Source organism: Mustela nigripes, chromosome 17 (genome assembly GCF_022355385.1).
Source record: "Mustela nigripes isolate SB6536 chromosome 17, MUSNIG.SB6536, whole genome shotgun sequence".
NCBI classification, from domain to species: Eukaryota; Metazoa; Chordata; class Mammalia; order Carnivora; family Mustelidae; genus Mustela; species Mustela nigripes.
The window spans coordinates 47,778,678-47,801,027 of NC_081573.1; the positions used below are offsets into that span (position 1 = coordinate 47,778,678).

A 22,350-nucleotide genomic window follows, 5' to 3' on the forward strand; every position below is an offset into this window, starting at 1 on the left:
TATCTTTTCCCCAATGATCTGAGATATTCCCTTTACAATGTACTAAATTTCCTTTTCTAAGATTTTATTTGAGAGAAAGAGAAAGAGGGTGCATGAATGGGGTGAGGGACAGAGGGAGAAGCAGACTCCCCACTGAGCAGGGGGCCAGACGTGCGGCTCAACCCCAGAACCCAAGGATCATGACCTGAGCCGAAGACAGACGCTTAACCGACCGAGCCACCCAGGCATCCCCTATACTAAATTCCCATGTATGTTTAGATCTTTTTCTAGATGTTCCGTTATAGAATGTCCCACATTTTAGATTTGAATGGTTGCATCTTTCAAGTAATATTTACCTTGTTCCTCTACTTCTGTACACTGTACAACCTGGTTATCGTATCCAGTCTTAAGTAAATTCAGGCTTTTTGGGGGGCAGCAACAGTACTTCCTTAGTGCTATTGATATTTTTCTTTCTTTTTAAAATTTTATCTTGAAGTAATCTCTACATCCAACATGGGGCTCGAACTTACAACGCTGAGGTCAGGAGCTGCATGCTCGCATGACTGAGCCAGTCAGGCGCCCCTCCGGGTATTTCTGATTGTAACACATTAAAATGCGTATAAGGTCTGGTGCTGCCAGCCTGGTCCCTCTATTAAAAGGAATGCCATTAACTTTCAACCTAATGGTTTCTAGAATCCCGCTGATCTTTGCCTAGTTACATAATTTCATTAGGAGTCAGGAAATCACGACTTTTTATTATCATTCCTGCTCTGATATTAGTTGGAATTTTTCATTTAAAAAACCTTACCTAATGATAGATGGGAGGAATGAGAGCCAGAGCAAAGAGAATTTCTAGGGCAGTGAAAACATGTATAATCCAAAGGTGAACAGTAAGGTGGACTACGGACTTGGAGTGATTATGCTGAGTAACAAATCACCATTCCGGTGATGGGTGCTGACATGAGGAGGCAATGCATGTGTGGAGACATGCCCCTAGGAAACCTCTGAACCTTCTCCATTTTGTTGTGAACCCTAAACTACTCTTTAAAAAAAAAAAAAGTCTTAACAACAACAACAAAACCAACAAACCTCCTTCATCAACGATCGGGTTTTCCTGAATATAGTTCACATAGGAAAATACAGGATAAATGCTTAATCCTTTACTTACGAGTTTTCAGAGTAATGAGTCAGGGCTCTAGTAACTTAGGATGCTGATAAATGAGGCTTTAAAAAGTACCTAATTATGGGCGCCTGGGTGGCTCAGTGGGTTAAGCAGCTGCCTTTGGCTCAGGTCATGATCTCAGGGTCCTGGGATCGAGTCCCACATCGGGCTCTCTGCTCAGCAGGGAGCCTGCTTCCCTCTCTCTCTCTCTCTGCCTGCCTCTCCATCTACTTGTGATTTCTCTCTGTCAAATAAATAAATAAAATCTTAAAAAAAAAAAAGTACCTAATTATGAAATTATAGGTTTTCACAAATTTGATGTATTTTAACCTACATATCAATCCATAATCCAAGAATACATATCTGTTATTCATTTTGATGTTTATATCATCCCATCTTATGCCACAAGAGGTCCTTTCAAGGCTGCTCCCCTGCCTACGGTCATGATGACTCCATGAGAGAAAGCTTCCTTACTTTCTGGCACCATCAAATGACCTAGGTTCACCCTGTTTATCTCCTATCCCAGTTTTGGAAAGCCATTTCTCCAAGAAGCCCTGGTTCCTTTAACTGGGAAAAGACCACGGTCTGGGGTATCAGAGGGTAAGCAGGACATATGCTTTAGTGGTCTCTGCCCACTGCTGCTAAACAAAGTCCTACTTGCACAATATATAACACTATGCTAGGACGTCAAAAGTGGCAGACTAGACAGAGTACCAAATTTACAAAGCTTTTCTTTTAAATAATAGAGGCTACTTCCTTCTCAGATGTCAAACAAAATATAAGAGGATGTAAAATGCTATTAAAAAGTGACCAACTTACTGGGTCACAAACCACATTAAATTTCAAGTTCGAGCAAATCCTCTATAAATGCTTGTGGCCCATGAACGCTCTGTACTAAATAAAGTAGGAATCTCTGGCATCTTGGGCAGGAAAAGGGACAGTAGCAAACACAAATGGAGAGTTCCTCGCTTTCTGGATGCTAAGCTTCCTAGGTGTCAGCCTCGTGAATCCAAAACTGAATAAAATACTCACCTTGTAAAACGACAGCTCTAGTTTCCTCCGCCTGGACAACACCATCTTCGGCCTCTGTGGAGCTCTCACTGTCAGAACTGGAACTGCTTGAGACCTGCAAGTCTTCAGAGATAGGATTCCTGGTCTCTGAGTCCTGAGAAGTCCTTGGCAAAGGAGGCTGGGTCCGACTCACTTGAAAGTAAGCATCCAATGGTGCTCTCAACCTATGTATGCAGAAAGACAACAGAAGTAGAGTACAAGCACAGTCAAATGCCCCATTATCACAAGAAAACTACATAGTAATCTGAAGGTAAATCCTAGTCAATTCAACCCATCTATAGGCCGTTAAATGCTGCTTTGACCACTGAAGCAGAAATAGTAGTTCTAGGCAGATGCTGGCTGACCTGGATATTCTCTTTTCCACTCAGTTACTACATTAGCCACACTGGAGGCTGACTCTTGCTAAAAGCAAATTCTACTTTACTGGCTTTCGGCCATGTGTCAGTATCTTTTAAAGGACGCAATGCAGGGGCGCTTGGGTGGCTCAGTGGGTTAAAGCCTCTGCCTTCGGCTCAGGCCATGATCCCAGGGTCCTGGGATCGAGCCCAGGGACCTGGGCTCAGCAGGGAGCCTGCTTCCCTTCCTCTCTCTACCTGCCTCTCTGCCTACCTGTGATCTCTATCTGTCAAATAAATAAAATCTTTAAAAAATAAATAAAGGACGCAATGCAGCAATTTCTCCACTGTTTAGGGGGCTGAAAGACAGTAGACAAGAAGAAAAAGGGCTCTGTTGATCAAAAACAGCCTCACAGGGTTCTGCTGCCACAACAAGGCAGACCACGGTGTTTCAGGGTAAAAATGAAGTCTGGCTTCAGTCACCACTGCTTTACCTTACTTTAAAACATTTTCCTTTTAAAGTTTAAAAAATGCCACGTTAAGGTTAAAAACACAGCATGATATCCAAAAATAAACTCAGAATGAGAAGACCTGGGAGCAGATTTTAACATTTGAGCCGAGGCTGGCTGGTAGAGTTAACCACACTCACCCTTTTGCGGAGACCCTCACATCTAAGCCAACTGACCACACCCTCCATCCAGCACAGAATGACCGACCTTCAATATTAAAAACCAAAAAGGTGTCCTGTACTTTAGAACATACTACCTAGCTACTAATTACAAAGTACTACTAAAAGGTGATCTACTTTTAATAATTGTCTTTATAGGGCACCTGGGTGGCTCAGTGGGCTCAGGTCATGATCTCAGGGTCCTGGGATGGAGCCCCATGTCGGGCACTTTGCTCAGCGGGGAGCCTGCTTCCCCCTCTCTCTCTGCCTGCCTCTCTGCCTACTTGTGACCTCTCTATCAAATAAATTTTTAAAAATCTTTAAAAAAATAATAATTGCCTCTATAACATTATATTATTCCCCCAGAAACATTGCTAGAGACTGCTCATACAGAAAAAAATTGATTTCTTATAGTTTGGCAGCAATTTATGGCAAACCAGTGCTTTCAATTAAAAAATGATGACAGAACGAAGTAAATGTTATTTGGTATCCAATTCAAAAGTTGGAGGATTCACATTTGTTTAAAAAAGAAAAAGAAAGAAAGAAATGTGAATAAATTGCAATGAAAAGCAGCAATCGTGAATCCTTTTTATTTTTTAAAGAATTCATTTATTTGATAGACAGAGATCACAGTAGGCAGAGAGGCAGGCAGAGAGAGAGAGAGGAGGAAGCAGGCTCCCTGCCGAGCAGAGAGCCCAATGTGGGGCTCGATCCCAGGACCCTGAGATCATGACCTGAGCCGAAGGCAGAGGCTTAACCCACTGAGCCACTCAGGCGCCTCTCTTTCTCTTCTTGAAAGAATACTGACAACTAGTGTCTTCTTAGAAATTTCTCAATTTAGGGGCATCAGGTGAGTGTTTGCCTTCAACTCAGGTCATGATTGAGACCCATGTCAGGCTCCCTGCTCAGCAGAGAGCCTGCTTCTCTCGCTGCCTCTCAGCGGGCTTGTGCTCTCTCTCTCAAATAAATAAATCTTTAAAAACATATTTTTCTTTGTCAATTTCACCTAGGTCATCTAATTTCTTTTATAAAACTGTTCACAGTATTTCTTTATAAAACTGCTTTCTTCTGTAAGACCGAAAGTAATGTTCTTTCATTCCTGATTTTATTTTTTTTAAAGATTTTATTTATTTATTTGACAGACAGAGATCACAAAGTAGGCAGAGAGGCAGGCAGAGAGAGAGGAGGAAGCAGGCTCCCTGCTGAGCAGAGCCCGATGTGGGGCCCGATCCCAGGACCCTTGGGATCATAACCTTAGCCGAAAGCAGAGGCTTTAACCCACTGAGCCACCCAGGAGCCCCCATTCCTGATTTTATTAATTTGAGTCTTCTCTCTATATCTTGGTCAGTCTACTTAGAAGTTTATCAATTTCGTTGATTTTTCAGAAAAATCAACTTTTGGATTAGTTGGTTTTCTCTCTTGCTTTTCTAGGTTCTATTTATTTCTGCTCTAACGGTCATTATTTCCTTCTTTCCGCTTGCTTTGAATTTTGGATTTTGGGACTTTTTTCATTTTTCTAGTTCCTTAAGCTAGGTTACTGATTTGAGTACTTTCTTCTTCTATTTAAAAGTTTTTTTTGTTTTTTTTTTTAATGTCATCTCTACACCCAGTGAGGGGCTCAAACTCATGACCCTGAGATCAAGAGTCAGGTGCTCTACTGACTGAGCCAGCCAGGTGTAGCTACTTTCTTTTTTAGTGTGGTGTTGAACAACTATTAATTTCCCTTTAAGCACTGTTTTAGCTGCATCCTATAAGTTTTGGTATGTTTTCCTTTTCATTCATCTCAAAGCATTTTCTAATTTTTCTTGGGATTTCTTCTCTGGTCTACTGGTTATTTAGGAGTTGTGACTTGTGAATTTCCCCAAATTCTTTCTGTTACTTAAGTCGAGAACATACTTCACATGATTTCAATACTTTAAATTTAATGAGCCTTGTTCTGTACCTGTATGTTAGCCCTAACATATGATCTGTCCTGGAAAATGTTCCATGTGCACTTGAGAAATAGGTATGTTCTGCTATTGAGTGAAATGTTCCTCAGGTGTCTATTAGGCCTAGTAGGTTTATAGTGTTTTCAGGTTCCTGACATTATGTCTAGTTATCCTCATTGTTGAAAATGGGATACTGTTATCTCCTACTATTACTGATGAATTGTCTGTTTCTCTCATCAATTATGACAGTTTTTGCTTCATGTATTTGGGGGCACTGCTGCAGATATATATAGGTTTATAATTATTATATCTTCTTACATGGATTAACCCTTTTGTAATTATAAAATGTCCTTCTTTGACTCTTATAATAATCTTTGTCTGAAAGTCTATTTTGTCTGATATTACTAAGCAACTCCTGCTCTCCTGTGGTTACTGTATGCATGGCCTATTTTATTCCATCCTTTTACTTTCAAACTATTAACGTCTTTGAATCTAAATTGTGTATCATGCAGACAGTTGGATAAAAAAAAAAAATCTGTGCTTTTGATTAGAGTGTTTAAACCATTTGCATTTAAGGCAGGATTTCTATCTACCGTTTTGCTGTTTTCCATATGCCTATGTCTTTTTTGTTCACATAGGAAGGTCTATTCCAAACTCTCATTATAGAAATGTTTAGGGGTGCCTGGGTGGCTCAGTCGGTAAAGTATGACTACTGATCGTGGGGTTGTGTGCTGGAACCTCAAAGAGGGTGCAGAGACTACTTAAAAAAAAAAATCTTTAAAAGAATGTTTATTTCTCCATTATTGCCTTCTTTTGTATTATTTTTAAGTGCACCATTTTAATTCCCTCGTTTCTTTTTACATCTTCTTAGAATTATACTTCTATTCCCTCCCCACTTTTGCTGATGATTCTATGTCCATTAACTCAGACCCACAGTTCTTTCTTTCTTTTTTTTAAGATTTTTATTTATTTATTTGACAGAGAGAGAGATCACAAGTAGGCAGAGAGGCAGGCAGAGAGAGAAGAAGGGAAGCAGGCTCCCAGCTGAGCAGAGAGCCCTATGTGGGGCTCGATCCTAGGACCCCGGGATCATGACCTGAGCCGAAGGCAGGGGCTTAACCCACTGAGCCACCCAGGCGCCCCCCACAGTTATTTCTTTATGCTGCTTTTTCTAAATGAGAAAGAAAAAATTATAATAAAAAATACATGTGTATTTTCTATTATATTTGCCTATGTAATTATCTTTGCTAGTGCTCTTTACTCCTCCTTGTGGATTCAATTTATTTATGTCTGGTGTTTTTTTTTGGGGGGGTCGTGTTTCTTTAATTTTAGCCTGAAGGACCCTCTTTTGTAATTCTTATAGGACAGGTTTCCTCTAAAGAAATTTTGTTTTGTTTTAAATCCTAGAATGCCTCATCGTTCCTTCATTTTGAGGGATAGTTCTGCTTGACATGGAATTGTTAGCTGAGTTTTTTACTTTTATTTTATTTTATTTTTTTTTAAAAGATTTTATTTATTTATCAGAGAGAGAGGGGGGGAGAGAGCAAGCACAGGCAGACAGAATGGCAGGCAGAGGCAGAGGGAAAAGCAGGCTCCCTGCTGAGCAAGGAGCCCGATGTGGGATCCCAGGACGATGGGATCATGACCTGAGCCGAAGGCAGCTGCTTAACCAACTGAGCCACCCAGGCGTCCCAAGAGTTTTTTACTTTTAATACTCTGAATAGGCCAGGGGTGCCTGGGTGGCTCAGTCAGTTAAGCATCTGACTCTTGATTTTCGCTCAGGTTGTGATCTCAAGCCCTATATCTGGCTCCATGCTGGATGTATAAAGTATAAATAATACTGTCTTCATGTGCACTCTCTCTAAACAAACAAACAAAAAACCCCAATAAAACAAACCTTTGAACAGGTCATTCAACTGCATTCTGGCCTCCACTGTTTGTGATGATAAATCAGCTCTCAACTTTATTGAATATCCTTTGTACATGGTGAGTCAGTCACTTCTTTATTGCTGATTTCAAGATTCTCTCTTTTTCTATGGTGTTAGCAGTATGATTATGATCCACGTAGCTGTGGATCTCTTCAAATTTATTTTTTAGAGTTTGTTAGGCTTCCTGTAGATTAATGTTTTTCATCAAATTTGGCAAGTTTTTGTCATTTCTTCAAATATCCTTTCTGTCTCTCTCTCCCCTCCCCTGCAAGGACTTCCATTATGCATATGTTGGCATATACTTGATGATGTTCTACAGGTCTCTGAGGCTCTGTTCATTACTCCTCATTTTTCCCCATTATCTAGACCAGATAGCCTCAATTCACCTATCTTCATTTTTGCTTCTTGACTCTTCAAAACCAATTCTTTCTTTTGCCTGTTCAAACTTGATGAGCCCTCTAGTGATTTTTTTCATTTATTGTACTTGTCAACTCAACCATTTCTATTTTGCATATTTTTATAACTTCAATCTCTTTACTGAAATTGTCTATTTGGTGACACACTGTTTTATTTATTTTTTTTAAGCTTTTATTTATTTATTTGACAGAGAAATCACAAGTAGGCAGAGAGGCAGGCAGAGGGAGAGAGGGGAAGCAGGCTCCTTGCTGAGCAGAGAGCCTGATGCAGGGCTCGATCCCAGGACCCTGGGATTATGACCTGAGCTGAAGGCTGAGGCTTTAAACCACTGAGCCACCCCAGGCACCCCGACACACTGTTTTATACTTTTAGTTCTCTGAATATATTTTAAAAAGTAGATTTACAGTCTGTCTGGTAAGTCCAACATCTCGGCTTCTTCATGTAGTTTCTATTTTTTCTTTTTTTCCTATGTGTGGGCCATATTTTCTTTCCACATCTTGTAATTTTTTCTTGAAAACTGGACATTTCAAATCCTACAATGTAGTTAACTCTGGAAATCAGATTTTTCCCCTTTTCAGGGTTTGTTGTTATTGCTATTTCTTATACTTGTTACTTTTTGTTTAGTGATTTTTCTGAAGTGATTCTGTGAGATCTGCGTTCTTTGTTACATGTAGCCATTAAGTCTATGTGGTTAGCTTAGGGGCTAGTTCATGCCCGACAGAGATTTGCTTAAAAGCCCAAGATCGCTAAGTCTCCTAGCCTTTGCAGAGTGTGTGACTACATGTGTATGTTGGGGGGACACCTTCAGGAATCATCCAGGTAAGTGACAATTCTTCCTGATTGTGCAGAGCCTCAAGGTCAGCCAGAGTTGAGAAATTAGTGCCTTCTTAGGTCTTTCCTGGGCATGAGCACAGCCGTACACAGCCTTAGGCATATCTGTCACCTTCTAGATTTCCAAGGATATGCCAGGCCTTTTCAAAACCCCTATGAAGATCTCATTCCTCAGCTTTTCCTTTTAAGCTTTTTAGTTAGTTTAGTTTGTCCCCATATCAAAGGCTTTTGGCTTCTCCCAGGAAACCACCAAACAGAAGAAAGAGAATTCTCTGGGAATGAAGCTTTGTAGGAGCGCCAGTCCCAGTCTACTCCCTCTAGTGGCTGTCAGGCCACTGGTTTTCACTGTGACTGCAGGCACTTGATTAAACCATACGCTGAGCCGAAGAAGGATATGGAACAGGGAATGCCATGAAGCTTACTTACTCTTCTGGTATTCAGCTGTTTTTTAAATACTCTCTCCCTGAATCGTTTTAAGCATGTGCTTAATTTCCACAGTCCTGAAAGTTAGTTCTGATCAATTTTGCCAGTTCTTTTAGAGGTCCTCACTCCGCCATTTTTTTTTTTTTAAAGATTTTATTTATTTATTTGACAGACAGAGATCACAAGTAGGCAGAGAGGCAGGCAGAGAGAGAGAGAGAGGAGTTAGTAGGCTCCCCGCATAGCAGAGAGCCCCATGCGGGGCTCGATCCCAGGACCCCGGGATCATGACCTGAGCCGAAGGCAGAGGCTTTAACCCACTGAGCCATCCAGGCGCCCCATCACTCCGCCATTTTTAATGTCACTCAGGTTTTCTTTTTTAAAAAGGCTAACAAGCAAGTTTACCAACTAATTTTGGCAAATGTGTGCAAACAGCAGCTACAGCCACCATGAGAATAGGCACAGAAGAACAGTATCTCCTAAGACCACTTCAATCAAATGAAATCCATACTCCACACTAAAGTTAGGCTAATAGTTGGCTACTGACATGCATATTGAGCATTCTGCATAGAAACTGGTAAAAAAATTAAGTGATTTTTCAAAAAACCCCATTCATTAACATTGCTTTAATATAGCAAAAGGCATTTCCAAGGTCAGATGGGGACAAAGGAAAGGGGAGCTACCGTCATCAGACGGCAGTGCTGGGGTTTCTCTTTGAAGTACAACCTTGAAACTCAAGAAATCGTCCTCTTTCCCTGCACTTATCGTCTCTGAATTAAATACCAGTGTAATAAGCTCTTGACCTTTGCTTAACCTCTGTAGTCCTGGATTCCATAAGTTCCATGAGAACAGGAACCTGATTTGTCCTGTTCACAATGTATCTCCAAGGCAAAGTTCAGTCTCTCACACAGCGGAGTATTAGAAATATTTGATGGGGGCATCTGGGTGACTCAGTGGGTTAAGCCTCTGCCTTCGGGCTCAGGTCATGATCCCAGAATCCTAGAATAAAGCCCCATATTGGGCTCTCTGCTCAGCTGGGAGCCTGCTTCCCCCTCCCCCTCCCTCTCTGCCTGCTTCTCTACATGTGCTCTCTCTCTGTCAAACAAATAAATAAAATCTTTAAAAAAAATTTTTTTTTTGATGAACGAGTAACAACACTAACAGCCAGAATCAAGCAGCCTCAAACAAAGAAACATGAAAGGAGTTTGTGACCTTGGCTGAAAAGCCTGTTGGGAGAAATTCCTTATTACTCAGCTTCCCCCAACTTTGGCTTCTCAGTGGAGTCTGAGGCAAAAGCTGCTCATCCTCGCCCAGGCTCTCAACACCTGATCCAGAGATAGCCTGTCAGGTGAGTAAATGCCAAACACCATAATGACAAATTCATGTTAAGAAATTCAGAAGGTACATGGGACGCCTGGGTGGCTCAGTCAGTTAAGCCTCTGCCTTCAGCTCGGGTTATGATGCCAGGGTCCTGGAATGGAGTCCCACATCGGGCTCCTTGCTTACCAGGGAGCCTGCTTCTCTCTCTGCCTCTGCCTGCCACTCTGCCTGCCTGTGCTTTCTCTCTCTCTCTGACAAATAAATAAATAAAATCTCACCAAAAAAAAAAAGAAAAAAAAGAAAAGAAATTCAGAAGGTATAATAAGCAATCTGTCCTAGAAAAGCTCCTATTTTTATGTGAATTTAGTGTGGAATTTGCTTCCAACAGTATTTAGGAGGAAAAGGTTTTTTTTCTTTTTAAAGATTTTATTTATTTATTTGACACAGAGATCACAAGTAGGCAGAGAGGCAGGCAGAGAGAGAGGGGGAAGCAGGCTCCTTGCCGAGCAGAGGGCCCGATGTGGGGCTTGATCCCAGGACCCTGAGATCATGACCAGAACCGAAGGCAGAGGCTTAACCCACTAAGCCACCCAGGCACCATCGGGGGGAAAAAGTTTTAAATACCACATTTATTTGTGTCCAGAATCCATGCTTTCTCCACTAAATTGCACAATCCCTGGCTCTTTAGGTTTATTCCCTTTGTAGAAACAAACACAATTATCAAAGAGCTCAGTTGAAATCCTTTCCCATCTATATTCCGTAACAGTCCCTGAGCACAGATTCTACATATATCTAGCAGTTTTCTGTTTAGAGTTTAGCTTCTGTGTGTTAATTTCTTTTAGGAGAGTCATGCTGACTGTGCTGGCAAGAAACTTTGGTCTGTGTGGCATTTCTTTCCTTTTTTTTTTTTTTTTAAAGATTTTATTTATTCACTTGACAGAGATCACAAGTAGAGGCCCTGAGGCAGGCAGAGAGAGAGAGAGAGAGAGAGAGGAGGAGCAGAGAGCCCGACATGGGGCTTGATCCCAGGACCCTGAGATTCATGACTTGGGCCGAAGGGAGAGGCCTAAACCACTGAGCCACCCAGATACCCCTCTGCGGCATTTCTATTTCTCTCTGTAAACTGGCATCTGGTTTTTAAGTGTTACTCTCCTGTGAGTTGGGTTAACACAAGAGTCTCCCACGAAAAGCAATCAAATCTGCCTCAACTGCCCTCCCCCGAATAAGTATATGAACAACCAAGGCTGAGGAATACTATGAAGTCTCCTGGCAGTTGGCCAGTTCCTGGGGTCATCACTTTCAATTCAGTCCACAGACTATGAAAAAGGGTTCCCAAACTGCACTACAAGCTGCCTTCGCCTACGACACAAACAGATGAAAATTACTTAGCTTTCATAATCAGAGGGAATGACACCTTAAAATAAGGTTAACATGCATCTGAAACTCTTGTCAACACAAAACTAAGCACATCATCCCTGACGGGTCACATCCAGAAATGGCCAGACTAGAGACTAGATCCACAGGAATAGCAGCAGCCCCCCTCCCCCGCAACACCCTCACCACCAATACAGTAATCAGCAGAATCCACGGAAAAGGATGCTGAGTCCAGGATCAGAATTCCAGGATCTGGAATCCCATTCCAGAGCTACCCTAGTCAGAACACAAATTATTGCATCAGCTTCCTCATTTGTAAAATATAGTCAACAGTTGGCCTAGCTGTGGCTTTTTCTATCATCTTATTATTTTCATAAAGGTAAGGAAACAAATGGATGTGACTGAAGCTTCCTCTATCTGCCTGGATAGAAATGAGTCAGATCCAGACTTCACTACCAACTCAACCTTGTCCCCTGCTATAGCTATGAGATCCTGAACAAAACCCTTTCTTAGGATCCAACTTTCCTTCATATATAAAATGAAGATGATGTATTCAATCTGTTTAGACATTATGAAAACATTTAGAAGGCCAATGTGAAATAAAATATTTCAAATAAAGCAGGAGGAAGTTAAAAATCAGGCAAGGCATAACTGGTGGTTATTTTTCATTGTAATCTTGTCAAGGCTTGACAGCTAAGCTCTTCAAAAGGCAAGTTCAAATGAAAAACTATGAAAGAAAATTATTTTCAACTCTGCAACACATTCTCAGGTGAGGAGGGGTGGAATGTTTAACCATTATCTGACCCAGAGTCAGATAAGCTCTAAGTTAATTCACATTTTACTTTTCACAAGGCTTCTCTAAATCCAGCCTGCTTGTCTTCCAAAAGTCTACCGCACCATTACATGGGGTACCAATTAATGATGGATACTGGGTACATGGAGTATGGACTTTTAAGTTAAAAAATATATATACTTTTTTGATATGCAAATGATGTAAAGAAGAGCCAGCCCCTACATAAACCACTGCCAACAAACTACCACCTAGTTTTCAAGGCACATCAGTGTAACGTACTCCTTCAGTGACTCTGAAGTAAGTAAGACAAGCACTTTTATTTTCATCTGACTTGTGAGGAATTAGGGGTGCAGAAAGGCTACCCAACTTGCCAAAAGTCATACTGCCAAGCCTCAGCAGCATTAAGGGCATAACCACGGTTCATAATTCCCCACCTGGCACCAACCCCAAGATTTTAACATATTCTTACCTGGCACTGTCTGTCCTCTGAGACCCTGCGGTTCTTGACCTGCGTGAGGCAGAACCCCTACTCCTCCTTGATCTCACTGGTCCCACACTGTGGTCTGAAGGGGGTCTCAGGAATTCCAGCATGCCATGAAGTCTCTGCAGCCCACTGATGAAGCTGTTCATTGAATCCAATGATGACACCGGGATGGGGTGGTTAACACGAGATTGCTGTCTATGTTCCTCTGAAGCCCCCGGATTAACGTTCCCTACACGATCTTCTCCCAACAGCTCTACTTCCTCTGTCAGGTCAACAGACATCTGTGTAGCAGGTGGGAGCTGGGGCAGTCCCACTTGGCTGCTGGTCCCTCCATCAGGAGCAGGCTGGTGCAGGGGTGGCTCCCTTTGGCTGCTGGCCACTTGGGTAGGTAGAGGCTGGAGCAGGGGTGGCCCCCCTTGGCTGCTGACTACTTCAGCAGGAACAGGATGTTCTGCTATGTGAAGCTCTAATTGCCCATCAAGATGATATTCCATTGCTTCCTGAGCCATCTCTGGAGAAGTAAGAGTTGTAAAAATTTATCAATAAAAATAGGTAGAACATGCCAATAGCTGATACAATCATATCTAAGTCTTCCAGAACTTCTGTTTAAGATCATTTTTGGCAAAACTGAGAATCTTGGGGCGCCTGGGTGGCTCAGTGGGTTAAAGCCTCTGCCTTTGGCTTGGGTCGTGATCCCAGGGTCCTGGGATCGAGCCCCACATCGGGCTCTCTGCTCTGCGGGGAGCCTGCTTCCTCCTCTCTCTCTCTCTCTCTGCCTTCCTCTCTGCCTACTTGTGATCTCTGCCTGTCAAATAAATAAATAAAATCTTAAAAAAAAAAAAACAAACCCTGAGAATCTTAAAATAAGTAACTAAAATCTTCTCTTTAAGTCAGAACTGTTTGGTAATCAATAACTTTTTTCTCCATAATAGTACTTAAAACTAGTTTTCCAGTTTGTACTTTGAAAACATGATGGCCTGCGATCATAGTACTATCTTCTAAAATAGAAAGATCTATGAAGCAAGGGGATTGATCTTTTTTGTGTCTGAAAGTGATTTCCCAGACCTCTAGAAGTTCTTTGTCGTGACCCAAATACAGGTATTTACCAAAATATATACTATACTTGACTTTAGTAGGTGCAGACAACATTCATCTTGCACAGCACCAAGTTACAAAGGATAAACAAAGAAAGGACGTTTTTACACCTGCAGAATTAACTCAATACTAACCCCAAATGGAAATTTACCTAATTTCTCCAAAAAAGGCTGATCAAACTTTATTTGCTCTGTCCTTTCTGGTATTTTTGTTTCCCATCTCTAATGCTACTGGTTAGGCCACTTAACAGACATTTATCAAGCACCTGGCATGTCCCCATCATAGTTTCTTATCTCTAATTCCACAATGTTAATCCATTCAAGAAGTATTTATTAAGCACCTGAGAAGCAGATACCCCACAGAGGTAATGACAGGATAACTGTGTAACAGATTTTGCATTCTAGCATATCAGAAAATAAACAAATAAATGTGGAAAGTATACATTGTGATATTTGATCTTGGGAGTAGGAGTCAAGGAGCACCATTTTAGGAGCACCTGGGTGGCTCGGTGGGTTAAGCCTCTGCCTTTGGCTCAGGTCATCATCTCAGGGTCCTGGGATCGAACCCCTCATCAGGCTCTCTGCTCGGGGGAGCATGCTTCCCCTCTCTCTGCCTACTTGTGATCTCTCTCTCTCTGTCAAATAAATAAATATATAAATAATCTTTAAAAACAATTTAAAAAAAAGGAGCACCATTTTATTTTTCAGATTTATTTATTTATTTATTTATTTGAGAGACAGGAAGAGTGAGAGAGCATGCACAGAGGGAGAAGCAGACTCCCCGCTGGGCAGGGTGCTCGGATCATGACCTGAGCTGAAAGCAGATACTTAAGCCACCCAGGCGTCCCAAAGAAAGCACTACTTTAGATACTCTTTCAAAAAGAGTGAAAGATGGGCACCTGGGTGGCTCAGTGGGTTGGGCCTCTGCCTTCAGCTCAGGTCATGATCTCAGGTCCTGGGCTCAAGCCCCGAATCGGGCTCTCCGCTCAGCGGGGAGCCTGCTTCCCTCTCTCTCAGCCTGCCTCTCTGCCAAATAAATAAAATCTTTAAAAAAAAAAAAAAAAAAAGGAGTGAAAATTGAGCCCAGGCACAGAGGATTAAAAGGCGGCGGTCATATGAAGAGCCAAGGAAGAGTTTCAGAAGGAAATCGGTACAGAGGTCCCCTGATGAGCATGGGTTTGGTGCGACTGAGAACCATGAGCAGAGGAAGAGCTCAAGTACGGGACAAGGTTGAGGAGGCAGAACGCTAACACGAAAGGCTTCAGGAAGGAGTTTCTTGCATGTTAGAAATGGAGTGCAGGGGAAGCAAGACTGTCAGCAAGCCAACCAGTTCACAGGCTCCTTGTGGGGGTGTAAACCAATGGTCAGAGGCTTGGGCCAGAGTAGTAGCAGGAGGTGGAAAGTAGCAGACAACTTTAAGAACCCCAAGCAAAGACATGAGACTTAAAATCACAGGGAAGATTAAACTACTTACGGAACAGAGACAGAAGAAAAGTAGGTCAAGGACTCAAAGCTGAAACACATATTATAAAAGGTCAAGAGTTAACAAAGAACACCCAGAACAAAGACTGTGAAGGAGGTGGAAGCCTGGGAGAGCAAGGGGTCTTGGAAGGATGTTTCAAGAATGGAATGGTCAAGTGTGTCTAGTACAGAAGAGTGAACACTACATTTAACAACATGGAGATGACACACAGCCTAGAACAGAGCCGTCTCTCCAAAGTGATGGGTGAGGAGGCCAGACTGGAGTGGGCCAAGTCAATACAGGGAGTTCGGATGAACATGGTTGGTGAAGCACACTTATCTTTCTCTAGTCATTCCTGAAAACCATGAACAGGACACATATCCCCAAAGGCATTTAAGAGAAGATAAGTTACAAGACAAATTCAAGCAGGGTATGAGACAGGCAATTTTTACTGGAACAGGTAGCTTCTTAGTAGAGCTAAAAAGATCAAACCCAAGTGGCTGCACAGAGAGGGGATCATATGCTTCCGAGAAGCACGCTGATTCCCACTGAGGGGACTGCAGAAACTGGGCACCAGAGGGCAGAGCTGAAAGATGGCGCTCAAAGAGAGGCCTGGTTGAAAGCCTGTCTCAGGCAAACAAAAGCCAGCCAAACAAACACCACCTCGGCAGATGCTGCAGAAAACTGGTGGTTTGTGCCAGACAGGCTCAACGCCAGCATGGGTATAGCACAGCAGCGGAAATAAGGAGTTAAGTGCAAGTTTACACATGGAACAGTGTGAGACCTTCCACCTCTTCTCCCCAGCTTTTTCCTCTGCACAAATCCAGGACACAATATTCCGATTTATACACATTCTCTACCCAAGGCAGGAGATCAGAGGACTGTTTACTAGAGAAAACCAGCTCAAGAATAAAACATCTATAAATACTGATGTTGTAAATCCTCAATAAAATGGCGGGAGTCTCTGTCCAATCTAATTAACAGTAAAAGCCAATTGGTTGATATGGTTCAGTCACTCATACATAGGTTCCAACCTGCTTTCTGGGGGAAAGAGGGGTACTCCTTAAAAACAAATAGCCAGGGACGCCTGGGTGGCTCAGTTGGTTAGGCGGCTGCCTTCAGCTCGGGTCATGATCCCGGTGTCCCCGGATGGAGTCCCACATCGGGCTCCATGCTCATCGGGGAGCCTGCTTCTTCCTCTGCCTCTGCCTGCCACTCTGTCTGTGCGCTCTCTCTCTCTCTGACAAATAAATAAAAATAAATTAAAAAAAAAAAAACAAAACAAATAGCCAAGAATCAACTGACACTTGAGCAAACCCTCCAGCATGAGAGAGAGACCAAAGCAGACAAGCAGAAGCAACTAGAAGGGAAGAAGGGAAAACAATGCAAGAAAAACTGAAAACAAACAAAACAACAACAACAAAAAACAAGCCCCCACAAACTCCCTCAAACTTATAGGAAAAGAATGCTAGGGGGGGGCTATGGGGGATTAAAAGGACAAATTAGAAAACAAGAAAGCTCTTGGAAATGAAAAATGATAGCCAAAATAAAATATTTAATAAAAGGATTGGAAGAGGGGCGCCGGGGTGGCTCTGTCAGTTTAGCATCTGCCTTCGGCTCTGGTCATGATCTAGGGGAGTCTGCTTCTCCCTTTCCCTCTGCCTGCTGCTGCCCCCGTGTGTGCAGTCGCACGCGCACATTCGAACACTCACATTATCAAATAAATAAATAGAAGATAAAGTCGAGAAACTCTTCTAGAAAACAGAACTAAAAGACAGTCAAAAATGACAATAACAGGGGCACCTGGGTGGCTCAGTGGGTTAAAGCCTCTGCCTTCAGCTCGGGTCATGATCTCAGGGTCCTGGGATCGAGCCCCACATCGGGTTCTCTGCTCCTCAGGGAACCTGCTTCCTCTTCTTTCTCTCTGCATGCCTCTCTGCCTACTTGTGATCTCTGTCTGTCAAATAAAAATCTTTAGGAAAAAAAAAGGACAATAATAAAATTAAAATGTCAATCCAGGATATTTAACTGAACTACCAGAAAGAGAACTCAAGAAAGTAGAGAAGAAAGTAAAAAAAAAAGACTTCACCATAAGCTCACTTCCCATTAAGAACTCCCAACACAGTAAACTTTCTTCAAAATTATATCAAACAGAAAAAAGCAGGTAATAAAGGAATCCACTATAATTCCATTTTCAGGACACTTAACATGTAAAACCCTGTTACTATGTGAACTTCTAAATCATACAATAATAGTACGAAACAAGCGCGGGCATGAAAAATACCAAATTTTTGTAGGAAGAGTTCAGATCCATGTGGGGCTTGAAACACACACACACACACACACACACACACTTTTATTTCTTTTTTTTTTTTTAAGATGCAATTATAATTATAGCAAAAAGTCAAGGCCAAGATTTGTTAGATCTAGACGGTGAGTGCATAGGTCTCTCTCTGTTTTAAATCATTCTCTGTACTTTTCCTATGGTTAAATACTAGAAAGGAAATTTCTTCCCGTCATGGGTCAGTTCTGATTAGAATAAGGCAGACAGCCAAATGCTACCGAATCCTCTCGGCATCCTCCACAGCAACAAGTGCACAGCAGATGCTTGAGTACCTACAGAATTATCCATCATACACCCAGAAAAGAAGCCAAAACCCAAACAACCCGCCAACCAACCACCCCCCAACATCTAGGAACATAACAACACCGGATAAAGACAGAGATCCGGGAGAGAGAGAACATTTTCATCGTGGCAGAAAGTTAGTTCTGTGCAACAGCGCGGTCTAGAGAGGAGCTTTCGGACCCACGCGGGGAAATACATATCCTCCAACCCCTGGGTTAGCCAGGAGTGATCCGAGCTTTTAAAAAACAAAACAAACAAAAAAAGACTGTTGGCTGCGCACCCCAAGTCTGGAGCAGCCTTGTCCTTGGCCTCGGCGTGCCATACAAACGCTATCTTCTCCGTGTGACACCAGAGTGGGCGCCTCAAACGTTAACCTCCCCCTTGTCCTCTTTCCAAGCTTTGCTACTTAGATTAAGGTCCGCACCAGGCGGGACGACGGCCGCCAATCACCAGGATAAGGGGCCGCAGCACCGAGTCGAGCCGATGTCGGTTCAAATCCCCTCTCGGTGCAACCTGTTCCCTTCCAAAACCGGGATAACCAAGTATTTACGTCACAGGGCCGCTGCTAGATAAGGCCGGTTACGAACGTAAACATTAGGTTCCTCCGCGATGGCGCTCAGCGGGAGGGCACTACTATTTGCACTTGAAGAGCTGGAAGCTCGGCTCTCCGGAGAGTCGCCTCCCGCGAACTCGGCTACCGCCTTCGCCCCCGCCCCTCGCCCCCACCTCTGCCGCCGGCGCCCAGCAAGCCCGAAAGAGCCCGGGTTCGGGCGCCTCAGGCCGGACGTTGGGGCAACCCGGTGCGGTCAAACCTCCTCAGGCGGCCGGATTCCGTGCCCGCCCGCAACTCCCCTTGTGGGGTGTCTCCAGGCCCCGCAGCAAGGGATCAAGCCGGGGAAGTTAGTTATCCCCAAGCCAGAGACCCAAGGCCTGCGCAGAGGAAGCGCCCGCCTTACCTGGGGCCGGGAGGACGCCGTGGGCTCGCAAAGTCGCCACGCTCGCGGCCGTTTTCTGGAAGAACTCCCACAGACGCGGGCCAACAGCCACTTCCTGAGCAGCTCAAGTGGCCCGCCTGAGTTGCGGGCGCGGCCTGCTCCTATTGGTCAGCGGTCTTAGACGGCGGCCAGTACCCTGGCTTCTTCTTCTTTTGGTCGCCCTGATTGAAAAAGCGGCTCTCTCATTGGCTGATCCTTCGTCCACGGACTGGGCGGGACCACGCAAGGAGGCCTCGTACAATTGGTAAAAACCTTCGCCAGTCACCTCGTGTCCAGCCCACAAGGAGAAAAACAGAACCAGCGTTTCACCGCTCTTTATTTGAACTTTCTGGCGGGAGAAAGTTGCACGAAAACGATCTCTCGGATCATTCCGGAGCCTGAGGCGTGGGACAGTTGCGTTCCTGTACATCCTCTGCTGAGGTTGAAGAACCTCAAAAGAACTTGCCTACAACATCTCTTCAATCCTATACTATTGCAATAAATTGCCTGCTACTACTATAACTATCGTCCCATTACTTGACAGCAAACATTTTTGAAGAATCTCCCTGAAAGTCGACATCTCACTTTTGGAGGGAAACCTAGGAAATCTAAACCTCAGGCAGAGATGGCGCATTGCCAACATTTTATTTACTCAGCTGTCAATTTTCAGTGGAACTGATGCCATAAATAATCGGAAGTTCTGGGTAATACAAATATTTTCTCCTCTGAACCACTTCCCAAAGTCACTGTTAGCATTTGTACTTTTTCTTTTCCTGCCATCTAAGGGACGTGCTACTGAGCCAAAGCATGGCTAATAGGAGAAACGAAACTTTCTTTTGTAAACAAACAAGTATGTTATTGAATAGAGTGAAAGACATCTGTATTGTTATATAAATCCTGCATGTTCAATACAGAAAAATTGGAGGATGCAGAGAAACAAAAAAGAAAAATTGTCTCTATCCAGAGAAGTCATTATTAACTTTGCTTAAAATCTTCATCTACCTAAATACAGTGTTTTAATCTTAAAATATATATTGAATTGCTTTCCATGTCAATGCATGCATAGACACATTATCGAACACTGAGTGACTCTTTGAAAAGAATTTAAGTAAAAATAGGTATTATATCACATGTTTAAAAAAATGGACTACAGGAAGGGCTACTTGGTGAGAAGGATACAGAATGTTTCTAAATTATTCTGATATTCGTTCATGATCAAATCTAATGGCCATGTTTACTAGCTAGGAGAGAAATAGAATACAGACACAGGCCAGAAATTTATAGTCTGGTCTCCAACTTCCAAAATTATATATAGCTAGAAGGAAAGGTGTTGGCTGTGTTTCATCTTAGGGGTAACATTCCCACCTTTATGGTTGATTACTTGAATACCAGTGTGTCTATTGGCTCATTTGTGAAAAGACTAAAAAATAAATGCACTAAGAATCACTTCATAGAAAGTTGTTTGATGGATGTCTTTTTCTTTTTCTCCACCAAAAGATATCACTAATGAGTTCTTCTATACTGCATAATAGTAATTAGAAACTGCATGTATAATTTAAAATGGAAAATTTGAAAGAATCATCAAGGTTAAACAAAAGATGCCAAAGTAAATTTTATACTTGTGGAAAGCTGTATCCTCAGACTCTGGGGAAGAAATTAATTTTCCTCTACCATTAGGCATATCATTCATTCATACACTCTTTCATTCAGTCCACAAGTATTCGACAACTACAGCAATCCTGACTGGTCTGTATCAATGTGGCAGTTGTCTTATATCAATATAAGACAGAGAAGACCTTAGGACACCTGGGTGGCTCAGTTGATTAGGCACCTGTCTTCAGCTCAGGTCATGATCCCAGGGTCCTGGGATTAAGTCCCCCAGTGGCTCCCCACTTAGCATGGAGCCTGCTTTTCCCTCTCTCTGCCTGTTGCTCTCCCTCCTTGTGCTCTCTCTTTCTCTCTGACAAATAAATAAATAAAATCTTTAAAAAACAAAGAGAGAGAAGAACTTGACCTAATAGAACTTCTATCCTCCATGGGGCACCTGGGTGACTCAGCTGGTTGGACTTCCAACTCTTGATTTCGGCTCCAGTTATTATCTCTAGGTTGTGGGATTGAGCCCTGCATCAGGCCCCGTGCTGGGCATGGAGCCTGCTTAAGATTCTCTCTCACCCTTTCCCTCTGCTCCACCCACACCCCTTCATGGGCACCCTCTCTCTCCAAAAAAGAAAAGAAAAAGAACTGGCATCATAAATGATATTTGGAGATAGGAAGGTAGAAACAAAACAAAAAGGTGGGAGTTTCACCCCTAAAAACAGAATAAAGACACAAGCCAAAAAACAAAACAAAACAAAAAACCCTCTATCTGCCTAAGGAGAGGCAGATCATAAAACAAAAAATAAGTAAGGTAATTTCAAGTAGTATCATAAAAAACAGTAAAACAGAGGGATACGAATGGGAAGTGCTTAGGAAAGCTAGTTTCATGAGGGGTTCAAGCAAGGGCTCTCTGAGGTGCTGGTATTAGAGCTGACACCTGATTACCTTAGAGAAAAGTTTGAGAAATGGTGTATAGTCTATAAATTACCATAATAAATAGAGTAAGTTAAGTGTTGTGATAGGCATGACAGCGGCCCAGGTAATGCAACTGGATAGCACTTCAGGACAGGTGGATTCTGCCTCTCTTGCCCCAACCACCACTAATATTTACAAGGTGCGGCCCATTTTGTGATCTCACATATTCCCGTGCTCTCTCTCTTTCTCTAAAACAAAACAAAACAAAACAAAACAAGATGGATTAAAGAATAGAAGAATGCATAGATAGATGGGTAAGTATGTGCTAAATATAGTCTTTAATTATAAATATTAATTACATTAATTTAATACCAATTATTAATATTTATTTTATTAATGCTAGTTGTAGAGTTTAGGTGATGGGTATACAGATGTTCAGAGTATAACAGTACCGACTTTTTGGTGTATCTGAAATTTTTCATAAATAATGTTGGAGAAAAAAATGAGGCACAGGGCCTTAGAAGACATTCTGTACAAGAGAACAACCCTGAATATTAAGTTTCATTAGTTTCACAGTGAATCCACCTCTGCCTATGGGTCTGCCAGAGTATAAATAATAAATCTACAAGAAAGACTTTTGTTGCACTCCTACAGAAAAGACAATAAAGGGTTTTAGAGATGAAAACAGGGGTACCTGATAAGCTCTAGAAAAGAATAATTTTTTTAAAAGGTTTTATTTATTTGACAGAGAGATAGAGAGCACAAGTAGTCAGAGCAGCAGGCAGAGGGAGAAAGAGGCTCTCCACTGAGCAGGGAGCCCAATGCAGGACTCGATCTCAGGACCCTGGCCTCATGACCTGAGCTGAAGGCAGATGCTTAATGACTGAGCCACCCAGGCGTCCTGTAGAACAAAATTTTTTTTAAGTAGGCGCTATACTCAGCCTGGAGCCCAACACAGGGCTTGAACTCCTGAC

General features: G+C 42.6%; 1 protein-coding gene across 1 annotated transcript in view; it reads right to left on the minus strand.

The window, feature by feature from the left end:
- The window catches only part of RFWD3 (ring finger and WD repeat domain 3), a 47,645-nt gene extending 28,691 nt beyond the window's left edge, over nucleotides 1-18,954 (minus strand). Inside the window, exons 1-3 of the mRNA XM_059382008.1 lie at nucleotides 18,848-18,954; nucleotides 12,695-13,220; nucleotides 2,174-2,376 (exon numbers count right to left, since the gene is read on the minus strand). Coding sequence (XP_059237991.1) covers nucleotides 2,174-2,376; nucleotides 12,695-13,218 — 727 coding nt within the window. The 5' untranslated portion in view covers nucleotides 13,219-13,220; nucleotides 18,848-18,954. The remainder of the gene's footprint in view (nucleotides 1-2,173; nucleotides 2,377-12,694; nucleotides 13,221-18,847) is intronic.
- Nucleotides 18,955-22,350: the final 3,396 nt, after the last annotated feature.